This window comes from Dermacentor albipictus, chromosome 2 (assembly GCF_038994185.2).
Source record: "Dermacentor albipictus isolate Rhodes 1998 colony chromosome 2, USDA_Dalb.pri_finalv2, whole genome shotgun sequence".
Taxonomy (NCBI): Eukaryota; Metazoa; Arthropoda; class Arachnida; order Ixodida; family Ixodidae; genus Dermacentor; species Dermacentor albipictus.
In genome coordinates, this window is record NC_091822.1 from 81,182,920 (window position 1) to 81,201,764 (window position 18,845).

Sequence of the window (18,845 nt, forward strand, 5' to 3'; positions counted from 1 at the left end):
CCTGTTCACATTGTCGTATGCACCACTTATGTCCAGAAAGGCTAAATACAGAGGTCTGTTTTCCGCCTTAGCTATTTCTAGGCACTGGGTAAGCACGAACAGGCTATCATCTAAGCGCCTACCACTTCTGAACCCGTTCTGAAGTTCTCCAAGTATTCCATTACTTTCTACCCATGACTGCATTTTTAATTTCACCGCCTGCATCGCCAGCCTATATATAACTGATGTTATTGTAATTGGTCGGAAAGATTTTATGTTCTTCTTATCACCTTTCTCTTTATAAATCAAATTCATTTTACTCTCTTTCCAGCAGTGAGGAATTTGCTTAGTTGTTATGACTGCCTTCAATGCTTTTATCAGGGTTCCTTGTTTCTTGGGCCAAGTTCATTAATTTGATTGGAATTTCGTCTATCGCTTTGGACGTGCATTTTGGAACATTTGCTTCCGCCTTTTTCCAGTTAAGATGGGTCAGTTCTAAGCTGTTTTCTATTGTGCTATTCTGTGTTGTTCCCTCACTTGGGGCGATTACCCTATCGTCTTTCCTAAATGACTCTGCTATAACTGAACCAATGTAGTTCACAGCGTCATCTCCCTCTAAACAATTTCCTTCGGCATCCTGAATCTGTTCCTCTTTTCTGTGATTAGCTTTACCCAGCCAGCTTATATGGTTCCAGAATTTTCTTGACCCCCCTTTAGTTGCATCTCGAACTTCAGCCAGCCAGAGATCAGAGGACTGCTTTATTTTAGCCTGGACGAGGACCTGCACTTGTTGTTTCTTTTGTCGATAATAATCCCATTTTTGGCCTATTTCCTCTTCAGATAACTGCGCCCTCTTTGCTTCTCTGTGTTCCCGAGATGCCCACCGTCGTTGTTCGATGGCCTCTCTAATTTCCTTATTCCACCAACTTCGTGGCTTCCCCTTTCCTCTCCAGCGGTTTACTCCTTTTACCTCTTTTATTTTTGTACTAATGAGTAGTTCTAACTGATTATAATCCCACCTTTCCATGGGATGTTTCTTTATTGCTTCCTCTATGCCAGCCGCTATTTGCGCTATTTGCGCGTCATTTAATTTTGCGTACTCTTTTTGGCTTCCCTGCATTTCTCTTTTGAGTAGGGCTCCCAACTGTAGACTAATACGCTTATGATCACTTCCGAGGCTGTACTTCCCCTCTTCGTCTATATCCATTATTGCTAGCTTGCTATACAATCCCTGCGACATTAAGCAGTAGTCAATGGTCGTTTGTCTGTTACGGGACTCCCACGTGATTTGTCCCTCACACTTTGTTTCTCTATTTACTATAACTAGGTTGTGTCGTTCACAGAAGTCTAGCATCAGCTTCCCATTACAATCTGAGTATACATCCAGATCCTCGATGTGGCCATTCATGTCACCCAGCAGACAAATATCGGCACCTTCTCCAAACTGCTTTATATCGTCATCAAGACACTTCACTAGATCTTTGTTCTCTTGCCTGTATTTGTCCCCTGTCCCTAAATAAACTACTCCTAGCCATGCCTTTTTACCGGCAATTGTACCTGATACCCAGGCATGTTCTTTGCAAGTTAACTTTATTCTTTGCCAATTTGTTCCTTGGTGTATGAGCATACCTACCCCTCCTCCCTTCCTCTCCGTTGTTGTTCTATTGCTTCCTTCCCAGACGTAGCCTTCATTAAGCGGTGGGTCTTCTAGATCCCTGAGGTGTGTTTCGCGTAGCGCGTATACACCTACTTCTTCGTCCTTTAACTGCTGTTCTATTTCTAACCACCTCGCTCTCTTTCTACCGCCTTGCATGTTTATGTACCTGATCCTGGCGTTAAATTTATTTGTAGTTTTCTTCCTGGACCTCCTAGTGGCCATTTTATTGGCGTCAGCCTCTATTGTTGCACTTTCTACACTGTTTCTACCTACCCCTACGCCCTGAGGCGCAGTGGACCCCCTAAAAAAGCTACTGCCCGACCTGCCAGGAGCCAGCCGATCTCGGCTCCTAGCCTTCCATTAAAGTGGATGCCATCTCGTGTAAAGCCTCCGCCAAAGCCTGCTCTATGCGCTTCTCTGTTTATGTCTGCCACTTCAAATCCTTTCTCCTGGCTTAGCTTTCTTATTTCACAATTTACAGCCACAACGTCCTTGGCAATTGCTCCGTTCCTTCCTTGCACCTCCGGCACTGTGCATACCACGATCTGGACTTGCTGTGCTATCGCCCTTAAATCGTCAGCTCTCTCCGTTAATCTTTCCACTACTTTTGCAGCTTCACCATTCAACAAATCATTTAGCCCCGCCGCTACCACTACGAAATTGCGCTCTGCAACATTCTCAGAAAGCTCGCTTTTTGTTTCTCTCAGTACTGCGTCCATTGTCCTGCCTGGGAACGTTCCGACTGCTACCCGCTTATCACCCTTTGCACGCTCCATTATAGCTCTTTTTCACCTCCTCATATTTGAATCACCACCGATAAGTACTAGGGCATTCTTTCCCTCCCTCCTAACTTCCAGGTTGTGCTTATCATTGACTATGAGCTCATTCCTTGGGGTTAGCTTGTTACCCTCCTCTCCTCGCGCTCACTGGCGCCCCTGTGGCTGCAGCGTCGCCTCCCGCGGGGCGTGTTGCGCTGCTTCGCTATAACTACGCCGATTCACCGGCGGCGAGCTGACTACCGCTTGTTCTGCCACCCTGCCCCCGACTTCGCATGTAGGGTCTACCCTACTTTCTGTGCTTTTACCTCCGGCTTGGTGTCCCGAGCCATCATTCTCCGCTGCGCGCGTCTCAAGCGCATCGAGATGCCTATGCAGTTCTGCTCTCCTTTGCTTCTCTTCTCCAAGCTCGGCCACAGTTCTTACTAATTGCGCGGCCTGCATCGCTTCCACCTTGACCAACTCGGCGACTTTCGCCTGCAAAGCTAACCGCCTCTCCCGCTCCTCCCTCAGGTCTGCTTTCAGCTCCTCGAACTTGGCTGTCCAATTTCCTTCCAGTTTTTGGACTGCTTCCCTGAGCCCTTCGCACAGCCTGTACGTAAAGCTAGACTCCTCCGCGTCTGCTAAGCTCTGGAAACTGGTTTCGTCGAGGGAGCACCAGCGCAGGCACTCGTCGCACTGCACTTGCTCCGCGTCCCCCGCGGCCTTCCCTTTCTTTGGTTTCATCGCTAGGCCTACGTCCTTAGGCTCAACGAGCACGTCCGCCAAATCACTTCGAAGAGCTAGCTGAGATAGTTAAATAGGCCTATCAAATAGGTCCCGCTTAGCATCTAGGCCTAACGAGGGAAACCGCAAGACAAAGCCGGTACGTTTACCACGCTTACCACGAATTCAAAATTTGCGCTCCTGCTCCATGCAAAATAAAACACTTCAAAAACATCAGCTAATAATAAGAAAAAAGTGTACTTAGCTACGAACGAAGTCGCTGAAGCCTCGACACAGGAGCGTCCGCACGCCCAATTACTATATAAATGGAAAAAAAACAGCAAATAAAAACAGAAGCAAGCTCAAAGCATGCACAAAAACTTATGATTTCGTCGTCGCCACGGAGCCCCGAAAAGCACGTCCATCCGCCACAAAATCCAAATCCAACATCCAACGTCCGTCCCGCTTGCTGTCTCGAACCCAAGAGAGAGCGCTTATGCACAAAGGCGAGCGCCATCTGGTGGTGGTGCAAGGAACTCTGCGGCGGTGACGTCGCGCGCGTCCTCCACTCAGATCGGTTGGCCTATTCAGCAAGAGAACAGTGATGAAGCGACCGCGGTCACGCAAACCCAAAGAAGTTCGCAAAGAAAGGCTGTACTTTTAAATCTAAGGATAGAAAGGCTGGCTGACGTTAAGCGAAATTTCGAAAGCTACTAAACAGTTGCTTGGCCCTTGCACCAGCGCATGCAAGGGCCAAGCTAGAGAGGTGGTGCTGGAGTCTCTTTTCGCACCGGCCACAAATACTCTCTGCTTCGACAGCACTTCGAACACGAGCTCTGCCAAGCATCTTCATCTAGTCTACTTTGTGGGCTAGAATGCGTCTTCGGATACAGATGCAAGGCCCAATTACAGTAATGAAGCAGTTACCGTATTTGTAGGATTATACCGCGCTACCGATTGTAACACGCAGTTATATTACCACCCAAATATATAAAGAAAACAACTTGGTGCCGATTACACCGTGCACATCAAGTAACAATACCTGAGTCGACGCGTACTGTGTTGAAACATATGGAAAATACAAAGGACACCGGCGCGCACACAGCTGAACATTAGCGACTAGTCGATACCGTAGTCCGACGACACCTCCTTTTCGCTGTCTACCGACCAGAAAAGGTAATCCTCATTTCTATGTCATGAATTAGAAAGGCCACACTTCATGAAGACTTGAGCATGACCGCCTACGGGAAGGCATCCACGCACCACGGACCCACCTTGCGATGTCTCCTAGCGCCGCTTTTTCTGACTTTTTTGAGATTTTCGATGGCAGTGTGGCTAGCTACCTTGCATCGACCTTCTTTTAAAATAAAAATTGGTTCCCTTTTTATTTTTGAGTAGAATTACGTACGATTGCAACGCTCATGCCAGTTTCAACGCAACATTTATTTTAAAAAAGTGCGCGCTAGAATCGTGACAATACCGTTTTTACTATAGTCGCTTGGGCACATTTCCGGCTCGTTTTACGCTGTGGAGGATTAACGCTGTCATCCTTATTATTATCAATATTGAACCATATGGCTGGCAAATGCGATGAAAAATCTTGAACATTGCGAACACCTACGCGATACAGTTAGTGGGTACACGTAAAAAAGGAAGCAGGTGAAACGCGGCGCACGTGCTCAGATTAGTGGAAAAAAAATTGCAGGACGCTTAAGCTTCGACTTTAAAGGGGCCCTGAACCACTTTTAACGCGACAGCGTTAAGGACCCCGTGTCGCAGAAAATCCGGCGTCCGCGTCCGGCGTACGTGCAGCATCCGGCGTCGTTTGTTAAACGCCGCTCCGGCAAAAAAAAAAAAAAAAAAGAACCAAATTCCGGACCACGCATACCCAACCATTCTTCTACCACCAAAGTTGCTGATACCTTGTTTTTCGTTCTTTACTAAGTTGCTCCTCGGTATTTTCAGAACGGCAGCCCACAAACAGAGTTACTGAAAAAGGAGCACCGACAGCGCATGCCTTTTGTGCTATCTCTTCTCAGACTGAAATATTAAAAGTGCGGACAGGAGATCCACCCATGCAAGAGGCCGCGTTTCAACCAGAAAGCTCGCCTTCCTGTATAGCGTTCGCTGCCAGCGTTTCCCGGTAAACGTTATGGTTGCATAAGCTGCAGTTGCCGGGAAGCATGAAAATCAGTCAGGGATTCACCATGTTTTGACAAAAAACAGCGCGTAGACGAAAAAGCGCTATATTTTCGGAAAAAAGACGTAATTCCATTCCTATTGCATTACGGGGTTGCGAAAATGTGGAATGATTCCGGATTCACTCCAATTCCGGAGTAGTGACTCCGCAACACTGATGCGAATCCGCTTTGGTATGAAATAAAGCACCAAAAATGAATGAGGGAGAGGCTTCTGTTGAAAAGTGGGTATTTGAGAGGACGGTGAGTTCGCGCTCCACTTGCAAGCTCCACGCACCGCGCACGACAGCAAAACTTGGCTTAGATATTCACAGCAGCATATGCTACCCGCTGACTATGTTATTTCACCAAGCTCGAGGGGTGGTCTAGGGACCATTTAAGAGTGGAACGCGATAACTTTCAAAGATCCCTGACTACTTCTAGCGCTTCCTGGCAACTGCAGCTTATGTAACCATCGGTATTTTTATTCATGGCATTTGTTTTTGGGTTGTCTATCTGAATATTCCGTGGAATAACCTTGTCGAGAATGTAAGACAGGGTATGAGCAACTTTAGCGATAGAATGGTGCGGCAATATAACCCGCATATACCACATGTGATATAGCAAGGCGTGTCATATACACGTACCTAAATATATACGGCAATTTTCGCTCACAGTACACCAACGCCGGCTGCGACGCCGACACCGAATTTTCTGAGACACGGGGCCCATAACGCTACCGCGATAAACTGTATACGATTGAATTGGCTTGGCATGAATATTGATATCTTCTTTTCTGGCATTCGCTTGTATCACCCGTTGCTGTGTCATGCCGCAGAGGTAAACGGGAATTTGTAAACTACGTGGTCCAAAGAAATGGAGACCACTGTTTGCGCACTGCTATGAACTTAGCCTGTAAAGCGTGCACCTCCTTTTTAAAAAAAATAAATTATGGGGTTTTACGTGCCAAAACCACTTTCTGATTATGAGGCACGCCGTAGTGGGGGACTCCGGAAATTTCGACCACCTGGGGTTCTTTAACGTGCACCTAAATCTAAGTACACGGGTGTTTTCGCATTTCGCCCCCATCGAAATGCGGCCGCCGTGGCCGGGATTCGATCCCGCGACCTCGTGCTCAGCAGCCTAACACCAGTGTACCTCCTTTTTAATAACGCTACTGCGGAGAAGCTATCAATCACGACAGGAAAATTCAGGAATCGCGTTACTACGCTATGCCCGCGGACAACATTCGGTGGAAATGAAGGGAAAGCAACAGAAGCAAAACACGCACAAGTAAGAGGACTCTTGAGACATGTCCCACGTCCTGATTCGTGTTATGTTAAGCTGGGAAAGCAAAATATCAACATCTTATTTAAAATAACAAAATTAAACAAAATGGACCACCGAATATTAGATTAGGCTTAATATTCTGCTTTCCTTTACGCGTGTGGTCAAATGCGAAACAGTCGCACATGTAAGCAGCGCTGATTCAGTATCTGTTCCAAGAAACCGAGAGCGATCTCAAACTCTGCCGGAGTACTTGGCGCAGTGACACACGTGCAGAAGCTCCGCCCCTGGAGCTTTGCCTTCACTGCCGAAAATCGTTGCCACCACTGTAGTGCGCCTTTAGAGGCACTCGCCTCCGGTGGTTTCTACATGTGCTGGCATAAACTCACTCTCGAAAACAATAGACTGGGTGGATAGATTTTCAATCAATTGGGGACACATTTCACGTAAAACAAACTTGCTATACCATCTTACGCAACACCTGCAAGCAACACCTGCAGTTCAGACTGGACTGCGTGAACGATTGTGATTATTGGAGAACATGCCTCTGCGAGTGTGTACACAATGGCTGTCTCTATATTATGCTGTTTTAAGCCAATAGGATTAAGGGCCCGTGTCGCAGAAAATCCGGTGTAGGTATCGTAGCCGGCGTGTGCGTGCTGTGAGCGAAAATTTCCGATCATATTTAGGTTATATGTACAATATGCCACACCTTTCTAAATGACATGCAGTTTATGTGGGCTATATTCCCACACCATTCTGTCACTATAATTGCTCATACCTTGTCTTGTATTCTTGACAAAGTTATCGCTCGGAAGTTCGAGAAACACAGCCTACAAACATATGTCTAAACAAAACACCGACAGCGCGTGCCTTTTAAGTTAAATCTGCTCGCACTGAAATAATGAAAGTGCGACATTATAATATAAACCTTAAAATGATGCAACTTTCTCGCGCGGCTGTGTGCGATTTTCGGGACCGACCCACGACAGAGGCCGCGTTTCCACCAGAAAGCTCGCCTTCGTGCATAGCGTTCACTGCGAGCTTTTCCCGTAAACATTACGCTTACATAAGCTGCAGTACCCAGGAAGCGTGAGAAGCAGCCAGGGGTCTTTGAATGCTGTCGAGTTCCAATCTTAAAGGCGATGCTTAAGCGTCCTCCATATATTTTTGTTGTCTTTTTTCCTTGTCAATTCTTCCTTTCTCCCCGCCTTTAGTGTAGGGTGGCCAACCGGACACGTCCTTGATTAACCTCCCTACCTTAATTCGCCTTTCGTTTCCCATTTTGCCTGCACTTGCGCATGATACTCCCTCACCCTTCTCATTATCACTTTCCGCACGACAGGGGTACTTTATAAGCAACCCCCGCTTTACACGCAATGATGCGTGTGGCGTGGCTTTTCGCACCGACATCACTTTTGTCTTGTCGCTCATTGATGGCTCGCCACTGTTGTGTCTAGCGATCCCTCAGAACGAAGGATGCTTGACCGGCAGACATGTGGCTGCCACGGATGCTGATCACGGCTCATCGTTCACTCAAGGCAGCTCGCTTCAAGACAGCAACGTCGCCCCTCTTAACCATCGCTCGAAACCATTCTTTCTACTGGCACCTCGCACGGCACCATCCATGGAACCTTCGTGGCCGCATGGACTCGGCTTCACAACAACACATACGAGCTAGCCTTACCGGTGCTGAAAGCAGCACAGGAAAGCCGCATTTGCTGGCCACTTTCTTGAGGGGTTTGGTAGGGTCAGCTCGCCTTGCTAACCACTGCAGAAGATGCCATTGTGCGTCCTCATTAGAGAACTAACGTACCTGTTCTTGGGAAAAGTAAATATGAAAAAACGGAGATCAGTGCATGAAGCATTTTGTATATCAAATGAGACTGACAAGTGCGTGACCATTCCTTCTATTGCTTTGGTAAAGAAAGAAAAGAAATAGATTATCTTGATAAGAGGTTTCGTGCTTTGGGGAATCGATAGCCGCATTATTCAAGTTGCCCTAAGTTTCTTACTCTCCTTTGTAGTCATGCGCCAAAATGTAGCCTTATCTGTAACCACGTGACTTCCTGTCCTTCTTTCCAAAGTTAATACAATTGAAATCCAGTGTTCTATTTTTTCTGTGGTCCTTGTGTCTCTGTACCTGTTTTCGTTTTTCTCACGCGCTGGAACATGTCTTTTTTTTCGTGCATCAGATGTACTAAGATAAATGATGTCGCCCTTGCTTCTACGTAGAGGTACGGCATAGATAGGGAGCTTCTTCATTGAAATCTGAATCTAATCTGCGGTTTTGGACAGAATCCAAGGAATTTCCGGCCAATCATGAGCGTCGCGACGAGTGCGGCCCGCAAGAGCATGTTTTCCGGACCGCCCACCATGGCTCCACCGGGCAAGCTGCACAACCCGGCGTTTGGAGGCGAAGGGTGAGCCTCAACATCTCTTTCTCGTTATTATCGTAACGGCTTCGCGGTAGTCGCAGATACGCTCGATTTAGGCAGCATGTACGCGATCTGCACGCTCGCGGGCAACAAGAAACATTTTCATGCTGATTATAGCGCACAAAAGGAGGCACTTAGTGCCCACATACGCACAAAGAGGAGATCGGTTCGTTAACCACACCATGCCTTTGCTGCTGAGTTTCAGGAAAAATGCTTTAGAAACTTTTGCGTTAACTTTAGAGGTTTCCTCAAGACAGCTTGCTATAGCAGTGGTGCTTGCATCTGTGTAGTTACAATATTAGCGGGTGCAAACTTTTTCACGCGTTTCGCTCGCTGGAATTGGCCATCTCTATACCACCTGCGCTAACGCTGATAGCAAAACCGTCGTATATTTGTTACGCCACGTTTTGCGTTTACCATTAAAACGGTTTTATTTATTTATTTATTTATTTATTTATTTATTTATTTATTTATTTATTTATTTATTTATTTATTTCAATATACTGCACTCCGTCAGGGCTATCGCATCAATGGGGCGGTACGAAAATAAGATCTCCCGACCCCTCTCCCCCGACCACGTACAAGCCTTGATCCAGCTGATCATAAAGCTCGGTTTGGCAGACTACAGCAAAGCGGGCGAAACCGAACCAGGCTTCTTTTATAAAGTTTTCCTCTGTCTGTCTCTGTCACGCGCGCGAGCGTGCACGTGAGGCTGCTGCGACGAGCTAGAATTAAAAACACGAAAAAAACAATAGAAAGTAAATTCACCTAAAACAACGTATTTGCCGTACAAATACAGTTTCGTTCTCTTTAAAAATAATTTTCCTTTTTTTTAATACTGAATTTGAATAAAGACCGGTTCATCAATTGCTGGCAAGAATACCGTAGCATTCGTTGATGCGAATGCAGTCACTGTAGAAAGTCTTTCTAGCCTCCACGGCGTTGCGCGCGCTGCTTTAAAAAAAAAGAAGAGAGAGACTGAGAGAGAGAGAGAGAGTCTAGTGGTGGTTCACCACCGACGCCACTTGCATGTTCTCACTGACGCTTGGGGTTGCGCCCGTTTCGGGCCTTCTACGCTTGGGTCTGCGCCGGTGGCTGGTCAAACGGGAACCTTATTACGTCCCATAGCATATTTACAATTTACATACTCTCGTTCCCGACGTTTTATCAAGACTTATACAATTATACGCAATCACATACAGCATTTCAAAGTCATGTAACGTTCGTAGCATCTTCGAATGAAATTGGATAATCTTCACGACGTCACTTTCGATCCACCGCCGCAGCCCTAGAGATTCCTATAGCTGACCTCGAGCTTAGAGCCGGTTAGAACGGGCGATGTATGAGGAGCGAGAATTTCGGATTACTGGCAGAAAAGAAACAAAAAATGTGGTGCACATTAGCCTGTATGAATGATAAACGCACAAGGTAACCTTTATTTTAGAATGACTGATAATTACGGTTCAACGCAAGAATTCGGAACTCTGGATCAGGTTGCCTTGCTGGCTCATACCGAGCACACCTGTCTTTTCTGCCGCATGGAAACGCCTGCGAAAATCCCTTCAACAGCTTCGACGTAAAATAAATCTTGAATGTGCTCACAGTTTAGCTATTTTTCTATCCCCGCACAGCGTGCCGCAGCCCGCCATTCTCCCGCCGCACAGAGGAAACAGGCGGCAGCGCTCTCTTCGCTGCGCTTTCCTCCTCTCCAGACGAAGCGCGTGGCATCCGAGCTGGCACCGGTGCATTGCGCCAGTGCGACCTCGGAGGCCACGTTAAGCGCGACGAGCCTGTGTCGTCATGCCAGCGTTCCCTTGCGCAGGGACCAGCAGCTGAGGCAGCGGCGCATCGGCGGTGGTGTTAGCTTCGCGGACGTCGGCGGTGCCGCCACTCCCTTCGAGTTGAGCGGTGCGGCCAGCCCCAGAAGCGGTTCCGCTAGTCCCGTGCCCCTCGGCGGTGTCTCGCCAGCGGCTGAACAGCAGGAAGAGAAAGTCGTGGTGGTGCAGTGAGTATACAACGACACGGGGGCGAATTCATTTGTCGCAATCGAATACGGAGAGGTGCCGCTGCCCGCAGGGCCACTGACGCCCTCGAAACGGTTCAGTGGGCGTGTTCAGTTCGGTGCTGCTTTGTGTGCCGCGTCATCAACTCAGTCCGGTGCAGCAAAATAAACAAAACACTATGAATAAATAAAGTTATTACCAAAAAAAAATGAACAGTCAATCAGTAACAACCACCCACTAGTCTCAGAAAGAGAAGTTTAGCTTGCTCATTGCGCCTGCGGCTCGCTGAACATTTCGGACGCCATGTTCTGCAGGGATCTGCGTCACACGGGGTGTTATTGTTTGTTTTGTTAGATTATGCACATTATTAAAATAAAAGAATGTATGAGCGTGCAGAACGAGGCGTTCTTGTAGAGGAGTTCCTAGGCGAGATGAACATAGGTCGCCGCTAAAAACGTGAGTTTCAGACCACTGATTGCCAAAGACATTTTTGAAGTTTTATTTTTATACCCTTCAGGGCAGATGTTTGATTGGCGAATTCGGAATCAGACAAATATTAATGCAGCCAATTTTTTTTCTATGTTTTAATCGTACCCGCCGTGGTTGCTCAGTGGCTATAGTGTTAGGCTGCTGAGCGCGAGGTCGCGGGACCAAATCCCGGCCACGGCGGTCGCATTTCAATGGGGCGAAGTGGGAAAACACCCGTCTACTTAGACTTAGGTGCACGTTAAAGAACCCCAGGTAGTCAAAATTTCCGGAGTCCTCCACTACGGCGTGCTTCATAATCAGAAAGTGGTTTTGGCACGTAAAATTCCAGAATTTTTTAAAGTTTAATCGTGAACATCGCACGTAATTCAAGATAGTCGTCATCCAAAATCAAACGCGAGCTTACGACAAACGTTTGTTCGGCTCTACAATAACTATTCAACGGCCGTTAGCGATAGAAACGCTGACTGTGACGTCAACTGCAACTGCATTATACAATTTTATACACGTACCTGTGTCTACGAAATGGGGTTCATTTAAAACGGCGATGGGGAGCATTTGCACTTCAGCAAAAAAAAAAAGAAAAGGAGAAGCCTAGTTGACTTGGATCGATCACGAAGGCGGTACAACGTCGCGCAATTTCTACATTGCGTAAGCTGCTACGAGGAAAGTAGTGGGGAACGTGGGCCGATTCCGAAGGCGGTGCCGTTCTAGCAGGGCGTCTCAGAGCGCGTGCTGTCACGAGGAAAGAATTCGAAAAACTGGCACGTCATGCATGCACCAGACACCTCAGAGTTGGTTTCGGCACGAGAGATGTATATGCGCATTACTGAAAAACAAAATCGCAGCCTAATGGTTAGATCATGGGGGCTCACAGAGGTTCACTTGCGCCATCGCATTGTGTTTCATTTGAAGTGGACGGAAACGAGGCGAGGCTGTGTCGACCTAACTATGCACTGCAAGGTGCCTGGAATGAGACAGAATGCTTCGCAGTAAAAAAAAAAATTACAGTTATGTGCGTCCTACAGTGTCGTCATGATTTCTCCGATGGCAATCGTATAGCACCCATCTATGGGAAATTTATCCAGAGCTAAAGCTTATTACAGCTGGCCTTAAAGAGCTTATCGCCACCCTTGGAGTAATCCTGGTGGCGGTGCTTAAATATTAATAAATACATTGCATTGCATCCAGAAACTGCGCGGTTGTCTCATGAGGGACATTGCATGTAGTGAAAGGCTCTGGACCAATTTTTGAGGTGCACATGAATAAAAGTGCGCGAGCCTTCTTGCATTTTGTCGTGGTGGCCGAGTTCACATGGGAGAATTGGTTGAGTAATCGCAGGTGGTCAAAATTAAACAGCTACGTAGTCCCTCACCCGCCACGGTAACTCAGTAGCTTTCAGTGTGCGTTGGTTGGTTAAGCAATTGACGGGACGCTCGTCGCTTCGCTGAGGCGTCGTGCGCACGGAAGGGAAATTACGCCAGACAGTTATTAACCGAGAAGGAGGGCCTAGTGTGTACGCCAAAGTTTAGCGCTCTCAGACGTCGACACCATGGTGAGCGCGGCCTCAGTACTAAAGACGCCGTCAATATTCGCACGCACAGCGCTGGGGATTGCCGAAGTCAAAAACACGTTCCAAATATATTCCGCCTATCTATTCTGTCTATCCCGCCGGCAAACAATTTTTCGAAGTCTGTTACATGCTTCTCGTTGGGAAGTTGTTCGGTTCTCATCTCGACCCCCGGGTGTGCGTCGCGCTCTTTTCAGGGCGTCAGCGGAGATGCGCAGGCGCGTGTTCGAGACGTGCATCTTCATCATATCGGCTGCCATCATCCTGATATTTATCGGAATGCTGCTCTTTGTGCTCGCCTTCAGAGAGGAGATCATCAAGGGTGCGCCTCCTTTGTGTCTTTATATTTGTTTTTGCGGACATGTTTTACCGACTCACCACATTGTCGAACCCAGGTATGCTTGTTTTCCTTTATAGCACTGACTCCGTGATTTTTATTGTCGTTTGTGCACTGTCTTATTTCGAAGGTTGTATTACTTTTGACAGAAACTGTACGCATTCAGCTTAGAGATGTGGCATTTGTAACGAGTGGCTGACGGTGACCGGTATCGCACGGAATTGCAGAACGGTCGCGGTTGAATGCACGAGAACTGCCGGTGCGATGCGAACAACTCGCGATAAAAGACGAGCGCTCGCGTTCAGAGACGGCTGCACGAAAGCCGTGCAATATTGTGAAAGGTACGAAGAATGGTGATAAGCTTCGCAGGGTGCTACTATGGATTATCGGTACGCATCGTCGACGCTTTACAGCTTCACAAAAGTGTAAAACGAATGAGAAATATTTATGTTGCTGAAAGGGCAGGCGTGCAAACGCGGACACTTGTCGGGACGGAGAGGATGATGTAATTGCGTTGTCCTTTTTCGTTCCTGCTCATGTATTGGTTGAGTCTCCCACTACGGTGTGCCTCGCGATCTTATCGGGACCCGCCATGGTTGCTCAGTGGCTATGGTGTTGGGCTGCTGAGCACGAGGTCGCGGGATCGAATCCCGGCCACGGCGGCCGCATTTCGATGAGGGCGAAATGCGAAAACACCCGTGTGCTTAGGTGCATGGCATGTTAAAGACCCCAGGTGGTGAAAATTTCCGGAGTCCTCTACTATGGCGTGCCTCATAATCAGAGCGTGGTTTTGGCACGTAAAATTCCATAATTTAATTAATTTTTTTAGTGATATCCTGGTTTTGGCGCGAGCAACTCCAGAGTTTAATCAATTGCATTGTTTGCACAGCTGTCTTTCAGTAACGGGATTCGTCAAAAGTATTCTTCAGAGTGCTGCGCGTAATATCAACCTCCGCAGTCACAAGCGTCGCGAGATTAGCTTAATTGCAAACACAGTACACTGTACGTACCGATCTGTTCATTTGACGCATTTCTGTAGTACGAGCTCCTCCAGCAGTTTCACAGCCTGCGCGCTCCAGCTTTCACAACACTGCACGGTCTTATAGAGGGGCAGCGCAGGCGAACGTGTCCTGCAAAGCAACACGCGCCAAGTAAAAGTAGGCCCCACTCATCTGTCGGACTGCGTTTCCCTATAGTGCGAGATACAGTACGTGTCCTAAGCTCTGAGGCATTAATGTCGGATACTTAAGGCGTTAATTTTGAACACAACATAAGCTTTAGACATGGCGCGGAAGGAGGCACGATGGGAAGAGATTAAGAGCGACGAATATTTAAAGGAGAGACGAATAATTGATTTCACTCGTCTGATCTATTGTTGACGTGGGCACAGGCCAGAGCCGACCGGTGGGAACGTACACTGAAGTTTATTGATGTCTCTCAACCACACCATATATACACTATCCTTCGGCGAATTTGGAGCGCGGCACTCCGATGCCACATCCTGAACATTAGACATCTCAAGTTCAACGTGTGGTCTTAAGGTACATTTTACGCAAAGATACACGCTCCCTTATAGGCTACGAAAAACCTTGTTCTTGTTGTTCAAGAGGACAGCAGCATGCTTGGTTTTCGATCTGTACGGACCACCGATATGACGGCCTTCGTCGTTATCTGCCTCGTCTCGAAAACCGTAGTTTGTATGGCTTGCATGCTCTTCGCTTTCCTCTGCGCGAATCACCTGCCGTGTGGGCGCTGATATCTGCCGTGGGCAGATTTCGGCGCCTAGCGAGCGTCGTCAGGCGCCGCATTGTTCTTTCCTCAAGGACGCCCCCAGGCCGTCGGGAATTTTGTTCCTTGGGACTTCTAAGTGGGACCTACCCAGGACTCACGTTTTTTATCTTCAGTGACGCATGCAGTTGTACATCTTACTAACAAGACAGCGTTAATGCTGAACACAACCTAAACTTTAGACATGCCGTGGAAGGAGGTGTGATGTGAGGAAATTTAAAGCTTTGAAGATTTGAAGAAGATAGGAGTATTTGGTTTATCTTCACTCGCCCTTTATTTACCAAGTTTGAGGCAAATTGTCATGTTGCAAGGTTGAACCTTGTGATTATTCAACGCAATGTTATTCTACGTCAGTGCACTCTCTATCATATAATAAACTCCTTCTGCTCATTTTGGCAAACGAATGCGTATGAGCTGGCCAGGCTCAACAGCCGGTCGGCCAAAATGAAGCAATGCGAACAGACGAGGCTGGCCAATAAAGTCAAGGAATGCGTAATGGTGTGGGCTTCGCGGCTCTGCAACCACAGCGAGGTCGTAGGGTTTATGACGTTTTGCTGCTAAGCTTGAGGTCATGTGTTCGACTTTAGACCTGAACGAACCGCCTTTCGCTTTTGTACCGAGATTTGTGAATGTTAAAGACGCTCAGACGGCAGGAATTAACCTATAGCCATATACTATTGTGCCTGTCAAAGCCACCGTTAGACGTTAAGCCTTAAGAGCCTTATCAGAATTCGTGCTTTGGACTGTTTAAGTGCCGTATTTTCCCGTGTATAACCTGCACCCCCAATTACAACACCACGGGAAAAAAAAAAGAAGATCGCCCATATAACCCACTGAAGTAACTCCACCTAACAACGCCCAGGTCTTCGTAAGAGCAGTCTTCACTCTCGAATGCACGAATCGTCCACGTCGTATGCTCTTCTATGCAGTGATGCTGCTAGTCCTTTACAACGCCTGCCGCGTTATATAGGACTGCCGTCGAGCGCAGCTCATCGTGGTCCGAGTTCAGGTTCGCTGGCGCGGCGTACGTGCATTATTCGCTAACTACTAACACAGCCAAAAGGCAAAATGGCGACCCGGAAATACGAGAATTAGCGACCATGAAAGAGAGGTAAAGGGAGCTTCAAAACAAAGATGGAGGGCGGGAAGGGGCGGGCGGGGGAGATCACTAGGAGATAACAATTTGAAGGGAACTTAGTCTTCAGGCGTGGCTTTACTGCAGTGCGGCGCGTGCTGCCGTGAAGCAAAGTTCTAAAAGCAATATTTTTTACTGCCTTGAAGCCACAGCTCCAGGCAAAATTAACACTTAATTTGCATTCCGACTTTAGTGATGATATTTATGGGTGGATTATATACATGTCAAAACACGGTGTATGTATAGGATTATTTAGTGACGAATGGATTTATTGACTCTTCTGCTCGTTAGGAGAACTTTACCAATTGAATTCGTCTTGCAAGATGGTAAACTAATGAGTAGGAGGTAATCGATGATAGTTACTTAGCGGAACTGATTGTCTGTGTTCTGGCTTTTAAGTGCTTCTTGCCGACTGTCAGCTCTCTCGCTTGTCTTTATGCTTTTCAGTGATCGAGAAGCCCGTAGATAGGAAGCCGAAACTGAAGGACCTCTACTGCACGACCAAGCTCTGCAAGTCCTTCAGTAAGCACCCCGCTGAGAGTGTCTTGCTCTCCTGATATATTTGATGCGGTAGCGCTTCGTACGAATTATCTACAGCACTGCGAAGCTGCATTCGTAGACTGTGTCATCAAAACAACGGCCAATGAATGAAAAAAATGAATGAATGAATGAATTCCGAGGAGGGCAGGAAAATTAACCGTATTTTTGCATTCGTGCCTATACATCAAGCAAAAACGGGAAAGGACTGCCCCCTGGTTAAATTTGTGCGGCATGCAATGCACTTTCATTCCTTTCCTTTTTTCTCCTTTCTGATCTCGCCGCACGCAAATTTATCAACACTCTATAGGATGAGGCCGATTTGTGACCCCAAACCCTCTTAAAAAAGAAAAATAAAGAAAAGAAGAAAGCATAACTTATTTCCAGCAGAACGTACTGACACGGACCAAAAAAAAAAAGGACGACAACACACGGTGGACTAGCGACTGAATACCTGCCGAGGTTGCTCAGTGGATATGGTGTTGGGCTGCTGAGCACGAGGTCGCGGGATTGAATCCCGGCCACGGCGGCTACATTTTCGATGGGGGCGAAAACACCCGTGTTCTTAGATTTAGGTGCACGTTAAAGAACCCCAGGTGGTCGAAATTTCCGGAGTCCTCCACTACGGCGTGCCTCATAATCAGAAAGTGGTTTTGTCACGTAAAACCCCATAATTTTTTTTTTGCAACTAAATGTTTAGTACTGATTTCCCACGCTTCTATCGCACAAGACAGCCAGTGCTTCTTTTTTGTTTTTCCCTTTTGTCACGCTGATTATCGGACTCTCAGGCTGAAATATCGGCTTTGCGCAAGTAGCCCTTTCCTTTTTCTGTAAGGGTATTGATGGTTTACTGATGCAAGATTGCCCACTTCTATTCATGGCCATGGCTTCTAAAATTTTACGCGTCAGCTTGCTTTTAGTTTTTCCTGACAGCTTGATGTCGTGAAATTGAGCGGTGCACTGGTGCTGGCGAAGATGAAAAGCGAGATGCCCAGCGGAGATGCCTTCCAAAGAGGCTGCGTGCTCTATTGACCTGTCATTGATACACCTGCCTGTTTGTCCTATACATCGTCGGCCACATGATAATGGTATACCGTATATCACCCCCGTCTTGCAGGTAGTGTGCTTCTTCTTGTGGTTTATTGTGCATTGCTTTCAGTGCGTGCATTATGCAATTGTGCATTGCATTCCACGTGCGCACGAGTCAATAATGGCCAGCAAAGTAAGCAACGCACAATAAACCACAAGAAGAAGCACACTACCTGCAAGACGGGGGTGATATACGGTATACCATTATCATGTGGCCGACGATGTATAGGACAAACAGGCAGGTGTATCAATGACAGGTCAATAGAGCACGCAGCCTCTTTGGAAGGCATCTCCGCTGGGCATCTCGCTTTTCATCTTCGCCAGCACCAGTGCACCGCTCAATTTCACGACATCAAGCTGTCAGGAAAAACTAAAAGCAAGCTGACGCGTGAAATTTTAGAAGCCACGGCCATTGACCGAAGCGGGCAATCTTGCATCAGTAAACCATTATTACCCCTAACAGAAAAAGAAGAAGGCTACGAGCGCAAAGACCATATTCCAACCTAAGAATTGGATAAATCGGCATAACAGAGGGGAAAAAAACAAAAGAAAACAACAACAAAAAAGCAATGGCTGTCCCGTGCTTTAAAATTGTGATAAATCAATAATAAACTTTCTGTTGCTAGTCCAGGGTGCGTCGTCGACCTTTTCTTTCCAGTGTCAGTGCGTTCTGCTGGAAACCAATCGTGCTATGTGCAGCCAACGAGCTCAGGCAAGCACTATTCTGAAGAAAGAAAGATAGCGATGATAGCGACATTCCAGCGCTTTGGGGCTGTGCACGTATCAGTTGTCTTTCGTTTCGAACGTCTTCAGCGCCTAATATTTCATCACTAAAAGAAAGTAAATAAAAGAACACGCATTTCGCGTTTTTTTTTGCTTCA

At 47.1% G+C, this 18,845-nt stretch overlaps 1 protein-coding gene across 1 annotated transcript in view; it reads left to right on the forward strand.

Moving 5' to 3' along the window:
- Positions 1-18,845, forward strand: part of LOC135896079 (uncharacterized) — a 130,445-nt gene that overhangs the window by 8,982 nt on the left and 102,618 nt on the right. The window contains exons 2-5 of the mRNA XM_065424410.2: positions 8,880-9,004; positions 10,842-11,024; positions 13,276-13,400; positions 16,786-16,860. Of these exons, the coding sequence (XP_065280482.1) occupies positions 8,904-9,004; positions 10,842-11,024; positions 13,276-13,400; positions 16,786-16,860 (484 nt within the window). The 5' untranslated portion in view covers positions 8,880-8,903. The remainder of the gene's footprint in view (positions 1-8,879; positions 9,005-10,841; positions 11,025-13,275; positions 13,401-16,785; positions 16,861-18,845) is intronic.